This window comes from Rutilus rutilus (assembly GCF_951802725.1).
Source record: "Rutilus rutilus genome assembly, chromosome: 9".
In the NCBI taxonomy this organism is placed as follows: domain Eukaryota; kingdom Metazoa; phylum Chordata; class Actinopteri; order Cypriniformes; family Leuciscidae; genus Rutilus; species Rutilus rutilus.
Genome location: NC_140223.1, coordinates 31,119,294 through 31,133,537, shown reverse-complemented (window position 1 = coordinate 31,133,537; position 14,244 = coordinate 31,119,294). Strand labels below are relative to the sequence as shown.

Sequence of the window (14,244 nt, the reverse complement as noted above, 5' to 3'; positions counted from 1 at the left end):
TTGTCACATTGTCACTATTTTACCGGGAATTGTCACAGATCGCTCGAATAATAGCTTGCCTCCGGCGCATGTAGGCAGTTAGCATTGTAAAATGCAGAATTTACTTGCACAACAGCTGCTAGAAAAGATATAGCCTATGCCATGACTGATGACACCCAATCATAGATCCGAGCGTGAGCCTCTACTACGTCATAGTTTCTAAAGTCCTCCGTTTTGACCCGTCCACACTAAAACGCCCTCCGGAGATTCAAAACGAAAAACGGGTCGGCAGCGTTTCTAAACTTCTCCGGTTTGGGTCTCCGTTTTTGCCGTTTTAGTGTGGACGGGAGGTGCAAACGTAGCAAAAGGTCTCCGGTTTTAAACGAAAACGCAGTAGTGTGGACGGGGCCTCAGAGTTGGGGAATGAAAGGTATACTAATTTAGAAACAGAGTTCCAAAGTCCTGTCAATCTGTTGAGGACCAAAATGGAAAACAAACAAAAACGTCATATCCTCGCAAATAAGGGAAAGATGAATTGCTCTCTCTTTATACCTTTGGAAAATAGGTGTAAATGCACGTAAGTAAGTATTAGTATTAAAATAATTTATAAAGCCTTCCCCCCACCAAAGGTCGAGACAAGGTCAGTTAGCATCTCCAGCACCTTCATGTACATCTCTACAAAGTGAGCAGTCAATGGATCGACCGATAATGTTCAGAGATGGAGTAGAGAGTAAAAGGAGAAATAAAAGGTGTAGTATTTGCAAACATTTTCCCAGTATAATTCCTTGTCTTGGTTTTGTAATTGATAGTTTTTCAGTTAATTGTTATTTATATAATTTATTATAATTATGCAATATCACACTTGCCTTTGTGCTGTTTGTACTAAATAAACTTTAAAAACCCACTTGGCTTCCACTCTGCAACACTCACATACTTTGATCTGGAACCCTGAACACACAGAAAAGCTGTGAAAACAGTCAAGTGTCTGATTGCTGTTACTCTATATTAAATGTTACTCTATGAATGGTGCTTTAATGTTCGGAAGCAAACGTTATTAAACGGTTAGTTCACCCTAAAATGAAAATTAAGTAATCATTTACTCACGCTGGTTTTGTTTCTATTGCAGTATGCCCTTTTTTCTTTTTTGAACCACAGAAGGAGGTTTTTTTTTTTAATGTCCCGCTCATGCCCGTCCATACAATGGCTGTGAATAGCAACCAGCATCACACTTAAAAAAAAAAGATGCAAAACTATCACATAATGGTCCCATGCAACACTAGTCATATATTCCAAATGTTCTGGGGGTATACGATAGGGTTTACTGAAAAACAAATAGAATATTAATAAATTATATAGTAAAATCCTGACCTTGGCCATTGGTCTTCTGTGCATGACTACATGTTTGTGAGACTCTATTAGCGCTGGAGTTCACCCCGACTCGCTCAGAGAAAGCACATATGTTGTGAGAAATCAAGAAAAATAAAAATGTGACATGAAATACAATCTGTGAATTTTTCTCCGAGGGGAATATAGGCTGATATAGTGAATATATATCTGTTGCGTTCGTTGCAACAAAAAGTTTTCATGTTCACATCTGTCAACTGCAATTCTGACTGTTCTGGTTTGGAGATATTCAGCTTGGTGAAGAAAGTACACAGATACTTTTTGGGGGATTTCTAGGAGTTGTATTTCATGTTGCGTTTTTATTCATTCATTTGTGTTGTTTTTTGGGGGGTGAGTCGGAGTGATATGTGGCACTAATAGAGTTTAATGAACACATAGTCGTGCACAGAGGAACAATGGCCAAGGTCAGGATTTTCATTAAATTATACATTACATTTCAGTTAGTTTTTTACTAAACCCTATCGTATACCCTCAGCACTTAGAATATATGACACATGTTGCATGGGACCGGTCTGTGATTCTTTTGCGTCTTTTAAAAAGCTTAAAACTGGTCGCTATTCACTGCCATTATTTGGACGAGCATGAGTGGGACTTTTTAAATATTTTTTTATTTATCCTTTTGTGGTCTGAAAAAGAAAGAAGGGCATTAGACAAACACCAAGGTGAGGAAATGATTACTTAAATTGAATTGTGGGTGAACTATCCCTTTAAAGCTAGCAATACAAATTTCATTTTCATGTTGCAAATTGTTGTTTTTCTGGGTAGTTTGTAGGTTAATTGTTTTGGAATGTAAAAACATACTCACTTTTTCCTCCTTGTGCCCAAGTTTGAGACCAGATAAAGGAACGTCTCCAGCACCCTCCTGCACATCTCTACAAAGTGACCAGTCACTGGATCGACCAATAATGTTCAAAGATGGATCTCAAAGCAATGAAAGGTATGAGGAATAAGAGTTTCGGGTACCTATTATACATATATACTGTTTTACTCAACAGATTGTCCTGGTGCGCTAATTTGCTGGACAAACGTTTCAAAAGTGCTCGTATTTCATGTCATGTGTAGAAAATTGCTTGTCTTTCTTTTTCTGACCATAAAAGGAGAAATAAAAAAAAAAAGTCCTGCTCACCATGTTCCATATAATTTCAGTTAAAAGTGACCACATTCAGGCTTTAAAAAGGATGCAAAAGTATCACAGAATGATCCCATACAATTAAAATCAAAATTAATATTATTTTAGAATATCTTGACCTTAGAAGTTGGTCTGCTGTGCACAACTGTGCTTTCATGACACTGCGTAAATGCAGCGGTTCACTCTTGATGTGCCCAGGAAACAAGTGTGCACCATTTTAAGAAATCAAGACGACATCATCTTTTGTTCTCACTGAATTTCAGTATTTTAAGAATAGAGAGGACAACAAAAAGATCCTCTGTGCTTGATTTTTTTCGCTATGGATTAATTAATACGCATCAGACTCAGTGTGCAAGGTTTCTGTGCGTGACAAATTTTTAGGATGACGAATATGAAAAGTGCATACGAAAATTTCGGACTGTGTGCAAGGACCTGAACAGTAGCTCCTACAGTACTGTAACAGGAATAACCTGTAGGAAAAAGAAGTTAATTCAAGTGTTCTATTAACTTTTTTTAAACTAAAAATAAGAAAGTATACTTTCAGTCTACTTTGTATTTACTTCTCAGAAATATACTTTGTGTACTTCGCCGAAATGTACTTAAAATTACACTTAAGTATACTTGACTTAGACTGACAGAAAGTTCTAAGTATATTTAACCTATACTTGTATTCAATCTTTTGATCGAAATTTTATTTAGTATTCTAAGTGTACTTTGCTTGTAGTTGTGTTTAATGTTTTGATTGAGTAGCCTAATAAATACTTTTTTCACATAGGCCTAGTTTTACATACTGTCTTATAAACTTACATTGTTTGAAAATATTGATTTATAAAGAAAACAGATAAGTTCTGAAAATCTGAATTATTGTGTAGACTAGTCCACTGGTAGTGTACATAGGAATTTACTTCAAATCTACTTTACTCTCTCTGCCATTGAATTTTTCTGGCTATCCATGTTATATGTTTATACAGTTATACGTTAGGGGAAGCTATATCACATCTTCTGAAAAAGCACAGAATCTCTTGATCAAAACACAGGAGAAGAAGAAGCAGAAACGAGTGATTGAAGATTGTTTACGCAAATGTAAAACAATGCAATCATCAAACATTAAACAGCATATATAAGTTCAAAACTGCCTAATGTTACCGAATGAAATGTCGACCCAGGAAGGGTTACTGACTGTGAAGGTTTGATGGACTTGATCTACTCCATCTATGTTTTGATCATCGGTTTGAATCCGATCCAGATGTAGTCTTTGACAAAAATGTTTAAATATTGTTTTTTTAATGAAACTTACCCAGATTCAAGTGTTGCTAAAAAGGATGCATGAAGCTAGAATGAAATGTTTTTAAAATGGAAAGAGTTTACCCTTTAAAACCGGATGTGTCGTCGACGACACAGCCAACCAAGCTGTATTCATGTCACTGTAACTCTTCAACCGTTTGCACTATCAAAATAATTCAATAGTTCCTGAAAGTAGACATCATGCGCTTTTCGCCAATATACAGCTTATTACGGTAATGCTTTCCATCTGCAAATGACAGCAGCGCGGGATGGAAGGATTTGAACAGAGAGATACGACGCGCGGCAGGTTAGAGTGTTTTGGATTGCATAAATTAATAAAAGAAACAAACAAATACATGGTGAAAGAAGTGTTAGACAGCAGAAGAGGGGATTGGGATGATTTTTAATGAAATTTGGGAGGCGGATGGCCGTTACTCTTTCACGTATCTAAGCATGTAGTGCGTGCATGTGTATGTGTGCAGTACAGTTATATTTCAAGTATAAAAAAACAAATACCTAAATAGGAACATAGAGAAAAGAGATCCTCTGCAAGGGGGCGAGTTTACTCTTCTCCCAGTTGATCTGAAGCCCTAAGTGGCTGAGGTGACTAAGCACCATGTCCCTGTGTTCGCACAACTGCTCTCTCGACTGGGCCAAGATGAGGCAGTCGTCGAGGTAGTTGAGGATGTGAACAGCACGCTCTCTCATGTGACCTTCGTGAAGACACAGGGCGACAGGGCCAGCCCGAAGGGCTGTACCTTGTACTGATATTCCTGTCCCTCGAACGCAAAGCGTAGGAACGGTCTGTGTTGAGGGAGAATCGAGACATGAAAGTACGTGTCCTTCAGGTCGATCGCTGCAAACAAATCTTGGGGACGGATGCACCTGAAGATGTGTTTCTGCGTTAGCATCTTGAACGGCAGCCTGAGAAGGGACCGATCAAGATTCGCAGGTCCAAGATTGGCCGTAACCCACCGCCTTTCTTGGGTACAATGAAGTACGGGCTCTAGAAGCCGGTCTTCATGTCTGCTGGAGGGACCGGCTCTATCGTGTGACGTGTCCTTCACCAGTAGGACTGCGATTTCCGCCCGAAGCACAGGAGCACTGTCCGCCAGTACATGAGGTGAACTGGATGGCCCTGAAGGCCGGGGGACACCGGGTGAACTGAATCGCACAGCCAAGTCTGATGGTACGGATAAGCCAGCTGGACAGGCTGGGAAGCGCTAGCCAGGCTCCCATGCATCGAGCCAGGGGGACCAACGGGACCACAGAGGGTACCTGCAGTGGTGCAGCGATGGTGGAGGGCAGGGACCCGACTCGGACGGCAAGCGGCCCGAAGTGGGGTCTGAGTGTGAAGTGCAACACTTACCTGACTCCACCTATCGGCAGGAGATGCGTGAGACGGAATTCTCACGGCCCCGATCCACATCAGGCTGGCGATACAAGAGGGGGCTGAGGGTGGCAAGGCATTGCGTCACGCACCGCCAACCTCGCTCTCTTGAGACCCAGAGATAGAGAAGCTGCTCTTACTGAGAATTTGGGTACTGCTGTCTCGCCAGTGGCGGAACAGAAATTATTCAACAAAAGATTCTCCACCCGGCCCTCCTCCGGGGAAGAGCAGCTGTGTCCAACTCTGTGGCGCCGTCTTCCTGCGAAGGCTCAACGTCACAGTAGAGCTGGCTGTGGCAGAGTTTTTTTCGCAGGGTACTGACACCCTTGGCGACAAACAGACTGCCCGTAGGCAGCCCACGAGTGACTCAGGGAGCACATTAGGGCAAGCTTTTGGTTACCTCAGCCTGTTTCTGAACTGAGCACAGCTGGGCACAGTCTCCAACAGTGTCGCCGAAAAGGCCACCTCGTGAGACGTGAGCATCGAGAAAGCGAACTTTGGCGATGTCTCGCACCTCGGCAAGGTTTAGCCAAGGGGCGCTTTTGGACCACCAGGGTGGACATCGTCTGGCCTAGGGCTAGCGCTGTGACTATAAACACGGTCTGTCACCTTGCGCAGCTCAACCCCGACTCAAAACTACTCTTGTACATTATGAGTGTTTTGGCCTTCCACTTTTTTTTCTTTTTCTTTTTTTTTTTCAGGGTGGCCATCACATGCAGGGAAGAGGCGGTCTGCAGTAGCACTTCCGCCCCACCATTAACGGTAGTGAGAGAGGAAAAACTTTACCTGCAGATTTGGCATTTTTTGGCTCTCTCTCTCCGATGCAGCGATTGACATCTAATCCTCCCCTGGAGCCCCGAATGAAATGCTAGGTACGTCATGAGAAAGACCAGCAATCCCATCTGGAAGCTGCCAGGCATGCGAGACAGTGAGACAGTAAACGTGAACGTCTTTTGCATGACGTGGTGTTCTAAAAATGCGGCGCTCAAGTTAAAATAAGTTACTCTGCTTTTCCCCTACACACTGAATCCCGTGAATGTATGATGTGCCTCGCTGTTACTTTCAGCTAAGAAAAGAAAAATAGGCCTATACATCCATCCATCCATCTTCTTCCGCTTATCCGGGGCTGGGTTGCGGTGGAGAGTCGAAGTAGAGACGCCCAGACTTCCCTCTGGCGTTCCCAGGCCAACCAGGAGACATAATCCCTTCAGCGTGATCTAGGTTTTCCTCAGGGTCTCCTCCCAATGGGACGCGCCCGGAACACCTCCCCGGGAAGGCGTCCAGGAGGCATCCGGAACAGATGCCCAAGCCACCTCAGCTGGCCCCTCTCGATGTGGAGGAGCAGCGGCTCTACTCTGAGCTCCTCCCGAGTGACCGAGCTCCTCACCCTATCTCTGAGGGAGCACCCAGCCACCCTGTGGAGAAAGCTCCTTTCGGCCACCTGTATCCGGGATCTTGTCCTTTCGGTCATGACCCACAGCTCATGACCAAAGGTGAGAATAGGAACTGCAGAAGCTGCACCGATCCTTCTGTCAATCTCCCGTTCCATCCTTCCCTCACTCGTGAACAAGACCTAAACTCCTCAACTTGAGGCAGGAACTCTCCACCAACCTGAAGCGGACAAGCCACCCTTTTCCGACTGAAAAATAGGCCTAGCCTATTGTAATTTTCTGCTGTTATTTTTTTATTATCATTTTTGATTGGCTGGGTATTCTATAGCCCTTCATCAAACTTCTCAACACACAACCCACATTTTTTTAATCAATGCACAAATGATAGAAAACAGATTAACGCTATCTGTACCTAAATTCTATATGGGTGGGCAAGGCAGACGTTTGGGTTGGCTCAGCCTACCCCTGCCCATGCCTAGATCCCGCTTACAAGTTTACTTCAAATACATTGATATTAATATACTTAAAGTATATTTAATAAAATTTACTTAAAGTATACTTATTTTTCAAAAGGGAAGGCATGAAAATAACTGAAGGAAATGTCTATTTGCTAATATTTAGTTTGACTCATATTCTTTTGGTCTCTCTGCCCAATATTTTTAAAAGTTAAAAATGCAATGAAAATACAGGTATCGGTACTCAGTATCGGCAAGTACTAAAAATAAAAGTTCAGTATCGGACTCGTTATGGAAAAAGTGGGATCGGTGCATCCCTAAATAATACTTTACATTTCAGTTTGTTTTTCACTAAACCCTATCGTACACCCTCATTACTTAGAATATATGACACATGTTGCATGGGACCATTCTGTGATACTTTTGGATTTTTTAAAAAAAACCTTGATACTGGTTGCTGTGCATATGGACATTTTTTTACGTTTCCCATTTTGTGGTCTGAAAAAAAAAAGGGCACAATACATTAGACCAACACCAGGGTGAGTAAATAATGACTTAAATTTCATTGTGGGTGAATTATCCCTTTAAAGGTGCTGTATGTAACTTTTCTACTAAAATGAATCCTTTTTTTATTGCCTGTGTGTGAAGGGGTTGTAATCTCACATTAAAATGATCCACTTTGCGGGTTTTGCTATTACCTCGGAAAGCAAGTATTCTTATTTTTATGTGAAGGTGCCGGGTCGGATTTACTGCGAAATCCAGTGATGTGACCTGCACGCGCGCTCCCGAGCCTCTGACTTTGCACTCAACAGTGACGACACTGCAACTTATGACATGGACTTATGACTTATGCAACTTATGACATGTCTGATAACACTAAGAAACGACCTGCTCCCAGCACAACACAGACTCCAACACAAACTCCACATATTGATAAAAAAACAAAAAAAAAGTTTTTTCTGCTGAAGCTCGTAAGGCCAGACGTGAATCGGATGAACTTCGGGTGAAAAAAACACGGCTCAACATCGGCAGGGCGTTTGAATCATGGAGAAACCTTATCTACAAACCTAGAATGTACATTTCCTGAAGAAAATGTGAAATGGTGCTTGCAGTGGCAAAATTCGGCACGGTTGATAGGGTTCCATACTTATCATGGTACGAGCATGGAGCATTAGTTCAACGTCAAGCTGATAAAAGTAGCCTCTTATTGTAACGTTGCAGTGGGAGTTTACCTTATTTTCCACCATGTTGTGTGATGCTTTCTCCGGTGTGTTGCGTCTCAGTCTGAAGGTACCCACACAGTGCTCGCTCATAAATTCGAGCATGCGCAAGAGCACGCGCTTGTAAAATTATTGGTTGCAATCTGAAACATCACCGCTAGAGGCCGCTGAAAACTACATACAGCACCTTTAAAGTTAGCAATACAAATTTCATTTTATGTTGCAAATTGTGGGTTATTTGTTTTTCAGGGTAGTTCGTAGGTTAATTGTTTTGGAATGTCAGTTTTTGTTTCAGTAAGAATGTAAGAAAATGTTTTTACTCCTTGTGCACAAGGTTGAGACCAGATAAAGGAACGTCTCCAGCACCCTCCTGCACATCTCTACAAAGTGACCAGTCATTGGATCGACCAATAATGTTCAAAGATGGATCTCAAAGCAATGAAAGGTATGAGGAATAAGAGTTTCGGGTCTGAATTATACATATACAAAGTTCTGGCATGAAACTCTAGATGGTGCAGCCTAATAGGTCTTTTTACTCACCTGTTCATAATCACATCGTTATCTTTAGGGCACTGCTGATTGGTTCATGCCGTATCAGTAGCCACTGAGCTCGCTGCTCAACCTTCAAATACTTGGGTAGCATTTGCCTTAGCAGTGCAGCACGCTCAGAAACCCTCCATCTTCCCCAGCTCCACCTGTATAGATCTGCTACGGGCAATTCATGTACACTATATTGTACAGCAGCATCATGTCTTACTTGCTCACAGCAGCGTGTCGTGTATGTATTGAAGTCCCATACTTTCTCTGCAGCAGCAGCAGCGTAACAGATCTATTCCACCAAGACCAAACATACAACATTGTCATAACCATTACCATGCCAGTCACTCCGAGAGTTGTCATGACAGAAATTTACTCAACAGATTGTCCTGGTGCGCTAATTTGATGGCCAAACGTTTCAAAAGTGCTTGTATTTCATATAACAGTCACGTGTAAAAAAATTGCTTGTATTAGAGATAAAAATCTTCAGAAACAATTTTTTTGTGTGTAAATATAATTTATTCAGAAGCAATATTCTCACCAGTGTTATGACAGCTTGGTACACCTTACTTAAAGGTATAGTTCACCCAAAAATGATTGTGGAATTTACGTAATTTACATAAAAAATGAGTCGTAATTTACTCACCTTGGTGTTGTTCTAATGCCATATTCTGACTTTCTTTCTTTTTCTGACCACAAAAGTAGAAACTTAAAAATGACTCACGATTTTCCATATAATTTCAGTTAAAATTGACCACATTCAGGGTTTAAAAAGGGTGTAAAAGTATCACAGAATGATCCCATACAATTAAAATCAAAATGAATTGTAACTTATATTTTAGTGAAATATTTTAGTTTGCTTTCATGACCACGCATAAATGCAGCAGTTCACTCTGATGTGCCCAGGAAAACAAGTGCACCATTTTAAGAAATCAAGATTAAACAAAACTCTACATAAAACTCAAGACAACATCATCTTTGTTCTCACTGAATTTCAGTATTTTAAAATACATTGTTTTGGCCATTGGCCACTCGGCTGTCTAGGTATCATACTCGTATTGAAACTCATATTGATCTAAAATAAGAGTACCATAAATAAATTAAATGAAGAAAATTTCAGTCAGGAGTAGGTTGTGGTTCTCATGTCTTTTTCCCCCTACAAAGGTTGAGACAGAGTCCAGCAGCATCTCCAGAACCTTCATGCTCATCTCTACAAAGTGAGCAGTCACTGGATCGACCGATAATGTTCAAAGATGGAGTGGAGAGTTTGCTTAGGAGTAAAAGGTTTGAGCATTTAAAATTTCTGGTGGGTTGCACAAGTTACATGTGTAGTTATAAATGTACTCATAGAAAGAAAATCAATTATAAAAACATGGAACACATTATTGGAATTAGGGGAAGGTTGTGATTGTTATATGCAGTTTGCATGCCTCTTGTACAGTATTTTAACATCACTTCATTCTTTCTCCCCAAGAATGAGACTAGATAAAACAACATCTCCAGCCCCTTCATGTACATCACTACAAAGTAATCAGTCACTGGATCGACCAATACTGTTCAAAGATGGAGCAGAGAGTTTGCTTAGGAATGAAAGGTGTGAGCATTTCAAATTTGGTTGTAAAAATTCTGGGGGATACACAATTTACACATTTTGGTATAAATGTACTCAAAAAAATAAAACATAGAACACATTACTTATAGAACAAAGAAATGTCATCATTATATGCTGTTTGCATGTCCCTTATCTTGTACAATATTTAAGCATCAGTTCTTTATTTCCCCCCAAAGGCTAAGGCCAGAAGAAGCAACATCTCCAGCACCTTCTTCTATATCTCTGAAAAGTGAGCAGTCACTGGATCGACCGATAATGTTTAAAGATGGAACACCAAGCTTCCGGAGTGAAGAAAGGTATTTCGGTTTAGACAGTAACAAACCAAACATTATTTGTAGAGCACCTCCCATCCAATAATCTCAAAGAGCTTTGTGCTTTGTTACTTGGCATAAGAAACAAAATATCTGCTTTCAAAGCAAAAATTCAAACTTTAAATGACGTTTTGAATATGGATGCACCGATACCACTTTTTCCAGAACGAGTCTGATACCGATACTTTCATTTTTGTACCAATACCTGTATTTTCACTGCATTTGTCATTTTTAAATGTATTGGTAAAGAAACCAAAAGAATATCAATCATATTAGTTGGCTTAATTTGTTCATCAAATATATATATTTCCTTCAGTTATTTTCATGCTTAATTAAGCCTGCTAAAATGCATTGTATGAGCTTCTGTTACTTTCACTGTTAATTCTATTGCTCTATCATATCATATTTTATCTTTCATTTAATAGCACAGCACATATTTAGAGCAGCTCCAGTAGGGCTCAGTGCTAAAGATTGGGTCAGTGGTTCAAATGTTTAGACACCAGTGAAATATCAATTCTTTATTCCAATTTTGATACAACAAAAACATCCAGCCTAATTAATGTGAATTCAAAACAAAGTAAGCAGTCAGTAATAAAATAAGAGCAAATAATCAAATTACAAATAGCACAAATAAATACAATAGAACAAAGGAAGACTACAAATGAAATAAACAGTGTTTTTAGAGTTTTTCAGGTAGATCTAACAGTAGTGTTCAGGTACAGAAATTTGAATAAAGTAATCAAATGTGAAATAACACTGCATATTCATTACTGTATAAATTAAATATAGATGGATATGTTTGTAAAGTTACAAAAGGTAGCCTATTTAGTTAGGAGCAGTGAATAATTTATTTGTCCTTTGTTTGATTAACACTAAACCAGCAGCAGGTTTAATAGACTGCTGCCCCTTTAAAGGCAGGATAGGCAGGATTTTTCTAAAAAACTTTTTCCCAAATTTGTTTAAACTGTCTTTATATACCAATACATAATTAAAATGTAAGTACTCTGAAAAGGAGAGTATAAAAATCGAGTGTCTCAAGTCCTCTCAGGACTGCAATAAACACAGCTACTTATTCCATTCACTCCCACCAGCGCCGAGCGGAGAGGAGCGCAGTGCATGTAGTGACATCATGTCAGAATCACATGTAATAAAATACCTAACTTTATCATTATGAATATGAACAACTAACATGGCTGTTAGTACTCACTATCAAGCTAGCATATCGATACTGGTAAAGTTTAAAATATATTGAGTTTGATTTGGTAACATAAGGCAAAGCTAAAAACAGGTTGCATTGATACACGTTTTCCCATTACCATCAGTTACACTGTGATGAAGGTGAATTTCGTGTAAGATTCACAACATATACAGTGTTTTGCATGTAAGAGCTTCCACAATGAAAGCACTGTTGGCTCTGATGAGGACTAACGTTACACTCCGGTGACAAGTAGCCTACCTTTCTACCTTACTAGTTCCTTGTTTTGCCTTGTTTGCCTTCGCTGACTGTATATGCAGGTACTGGGAATTTTGACTGCTCTTTCTCTGCCATTATTGTGATTCTTCCTAGCTTCCGTGCCTCTCTCCGTGCCTCTTCCTCTCCTCGGCAAAAAACGGGTGCGCGCATGTGGGCAGCTCCTGTAGCCGCGGGGGTGGTAGCCATGGTTGCGAGGGAGAGTGACAGTCGCCCAGCCAATCATTTCATTCGTTCCGAATGGAAATAAGTAGCTGTGTTTATTGCGCGCTGAGAGGACTACAGACACTCGATTTTTATACTCTCTTTTTCAGAGTACTTACATTTTAATTATGTATTGGTATATAAAGAAAGTTTAAACAAATGTGGAATTTTTTTGTTGTTGAAAAAACCTGCCGACCCTGCCTTTAAGACCGAACGCATGGATGCCATTTGAATATACTGTCTACGTTCACTTGAGATATAACCGACTTTGTTTACTAGGATACTCGCCAAGATGGACGTTTTTACATAATTTTGTGTGAATTAGTCCATACAAGCGCAAGATAATGAAAGAGAATTCAAGTAGGGACGAGGGAGCCTAGAGAAGCTGTATGGCCGATGGTTTCATGTGGAGCCGAGGGAGGGAGGAGCCAGGGTAGAGCCGATGTGTTGACAGGCCGAGGTGGAGCAATGGACACAGAGGCTGGAGGCGAAGACGGGATCCTCTGTGCTGGATGGAGCTGGTGGCCTGAAGACATGTGGCAGAGCTTTACAGCAGATGGGAGCTGGCGAGGGACTGAAGAACATCAGCGGAGGCGGGGCTGAGGAACTGGCTGATTGAGGAGGTGGGAGAGGGAGGCTGGGCGGGAATTCTGGAGACACAGGGGGTGCTGGAGAAACAGGAAACACTGGAGCAACAGGGGGCGCTGGAGATTCAGGGGTACTAGGTATAACCTCCCCACAAAAGTCAATAAGATCTACCTAAAAAAAAAAAGCCCTAAGTTCCTCAAAATATATGCTAGAGTTCAACATGCACACTTCCACAGTGGTAGGGTTGTGGGTAGGGCTATCCTTCCAGCCCTCAAGCTCCACAGTCACTCCCTCAACGCACGGTGTTGCCGGCTCACGCACCTTGTCAGACTCTGTCGGTGGTCCGAGATACGTGGTGATGACGCTCTCCGTCATTATCCTTGGTACGGTCCTGTCACTCACGGGAAGTCGGTCTCAATTGTCTGCGGTGGGCTCAAGCAACATCTCTGTCACGTCGTTCGCTGGTGGTGGTTGTCTGGTCTCTGGCGGCGGTGGTGGAGTGGGACTAATGCTGTCATCCTCAGCAGGGTGAGTTGTTATTTACCAGTACCCACTCCACGAAAGCGGCGAAATCCTTCTTTGGACCGCCGGCTGGGGCTCGCTCAGGCTGGCATGGTAAAATGCACAGAGCGAGCGGTCTGGGTAGTGCGTTCCACAGTCATTATAGGTCCGTTCTTCTGTTACGTAACGTGGTAGTGGAAATAGCACGGAGACGAAGAAGGATGATTATAATGGTCTTTAATGACAAAACTCAGGAACTAGGAGAAAACCATACTTAACATTAACGAAAACGGATGAAGACTGAGGGAGAACGCTGGTTACTGGTATAACCTTGGTTCTATGAATAGTGGAAGACCGCCAGAGACGGTCGAACATAGTGGAAGGAGTCGCGTCTCGCGAGCCATATCGAGAATCTCGCATTGATTTGTCACCTGTGACCCTGACCGATGACGTGTTGGAAGCTATATCCGCTCCGTTCATGTCACGGTCATTCTCTGCAGTAATTCTCTCAATCCGAGTGACCAGAGACTCTGGCGGTCTTTCACTATTCATAGAACCAAGGTTACACCAGTAACCAGTGTTCTATTTCACTGTTACAGACCGCCAGAGATGGTCGAACATAGTGGAAGACGAATACAACCAAGTCACGAGGGCCACTCACCTAGATACTGTCCGCTAACACAGCAGAACTGACCAAAGGAATAGGGGCCACATTGATCCTGTAGAATCTTGTGAACATGCAAGGGGACTTCCATGTAGCCACTGCAC

The 14,244-nt window shown here is 41.5% G+C and overlaps 1 protein-coding gene across 1 annotated transcript in view; it reads left to right on the top strand.

The window, feature by feature from the left end:
* The window catches only part of LOC311297101 (uncharacterized protein), a 44,059-nt gene that overhangs the window by 5,244 nt on the left and 24,571 nt on the right, over positions 1-14,244 (top strand). Inside the window, exons 4-9 of the mRNA XM_084419215.1 lie at positions 609-728; positions 2,210-2,320; positions 8,587-8,697; positions 9,954-10,073; positions 10,264-10,383; positions 10,578-10,697. Of these exons, the coding sequence (XP_084275341.1) occupies positions 609-728; positions 2,210-2,320; positions 8,587-8,697; positions 9,954-10,073; positions 10,264-10,383; positions 10,578-10,697 (702 nt within the window). The remainder of the gene's footprint in view (positions 1-608; positions 729-2,209; positions 2,321-8,586; positions 8,698-9,953; positions 10,074-10,263; positions 10,384-10,577; positions 10,698-14,244) is intronic.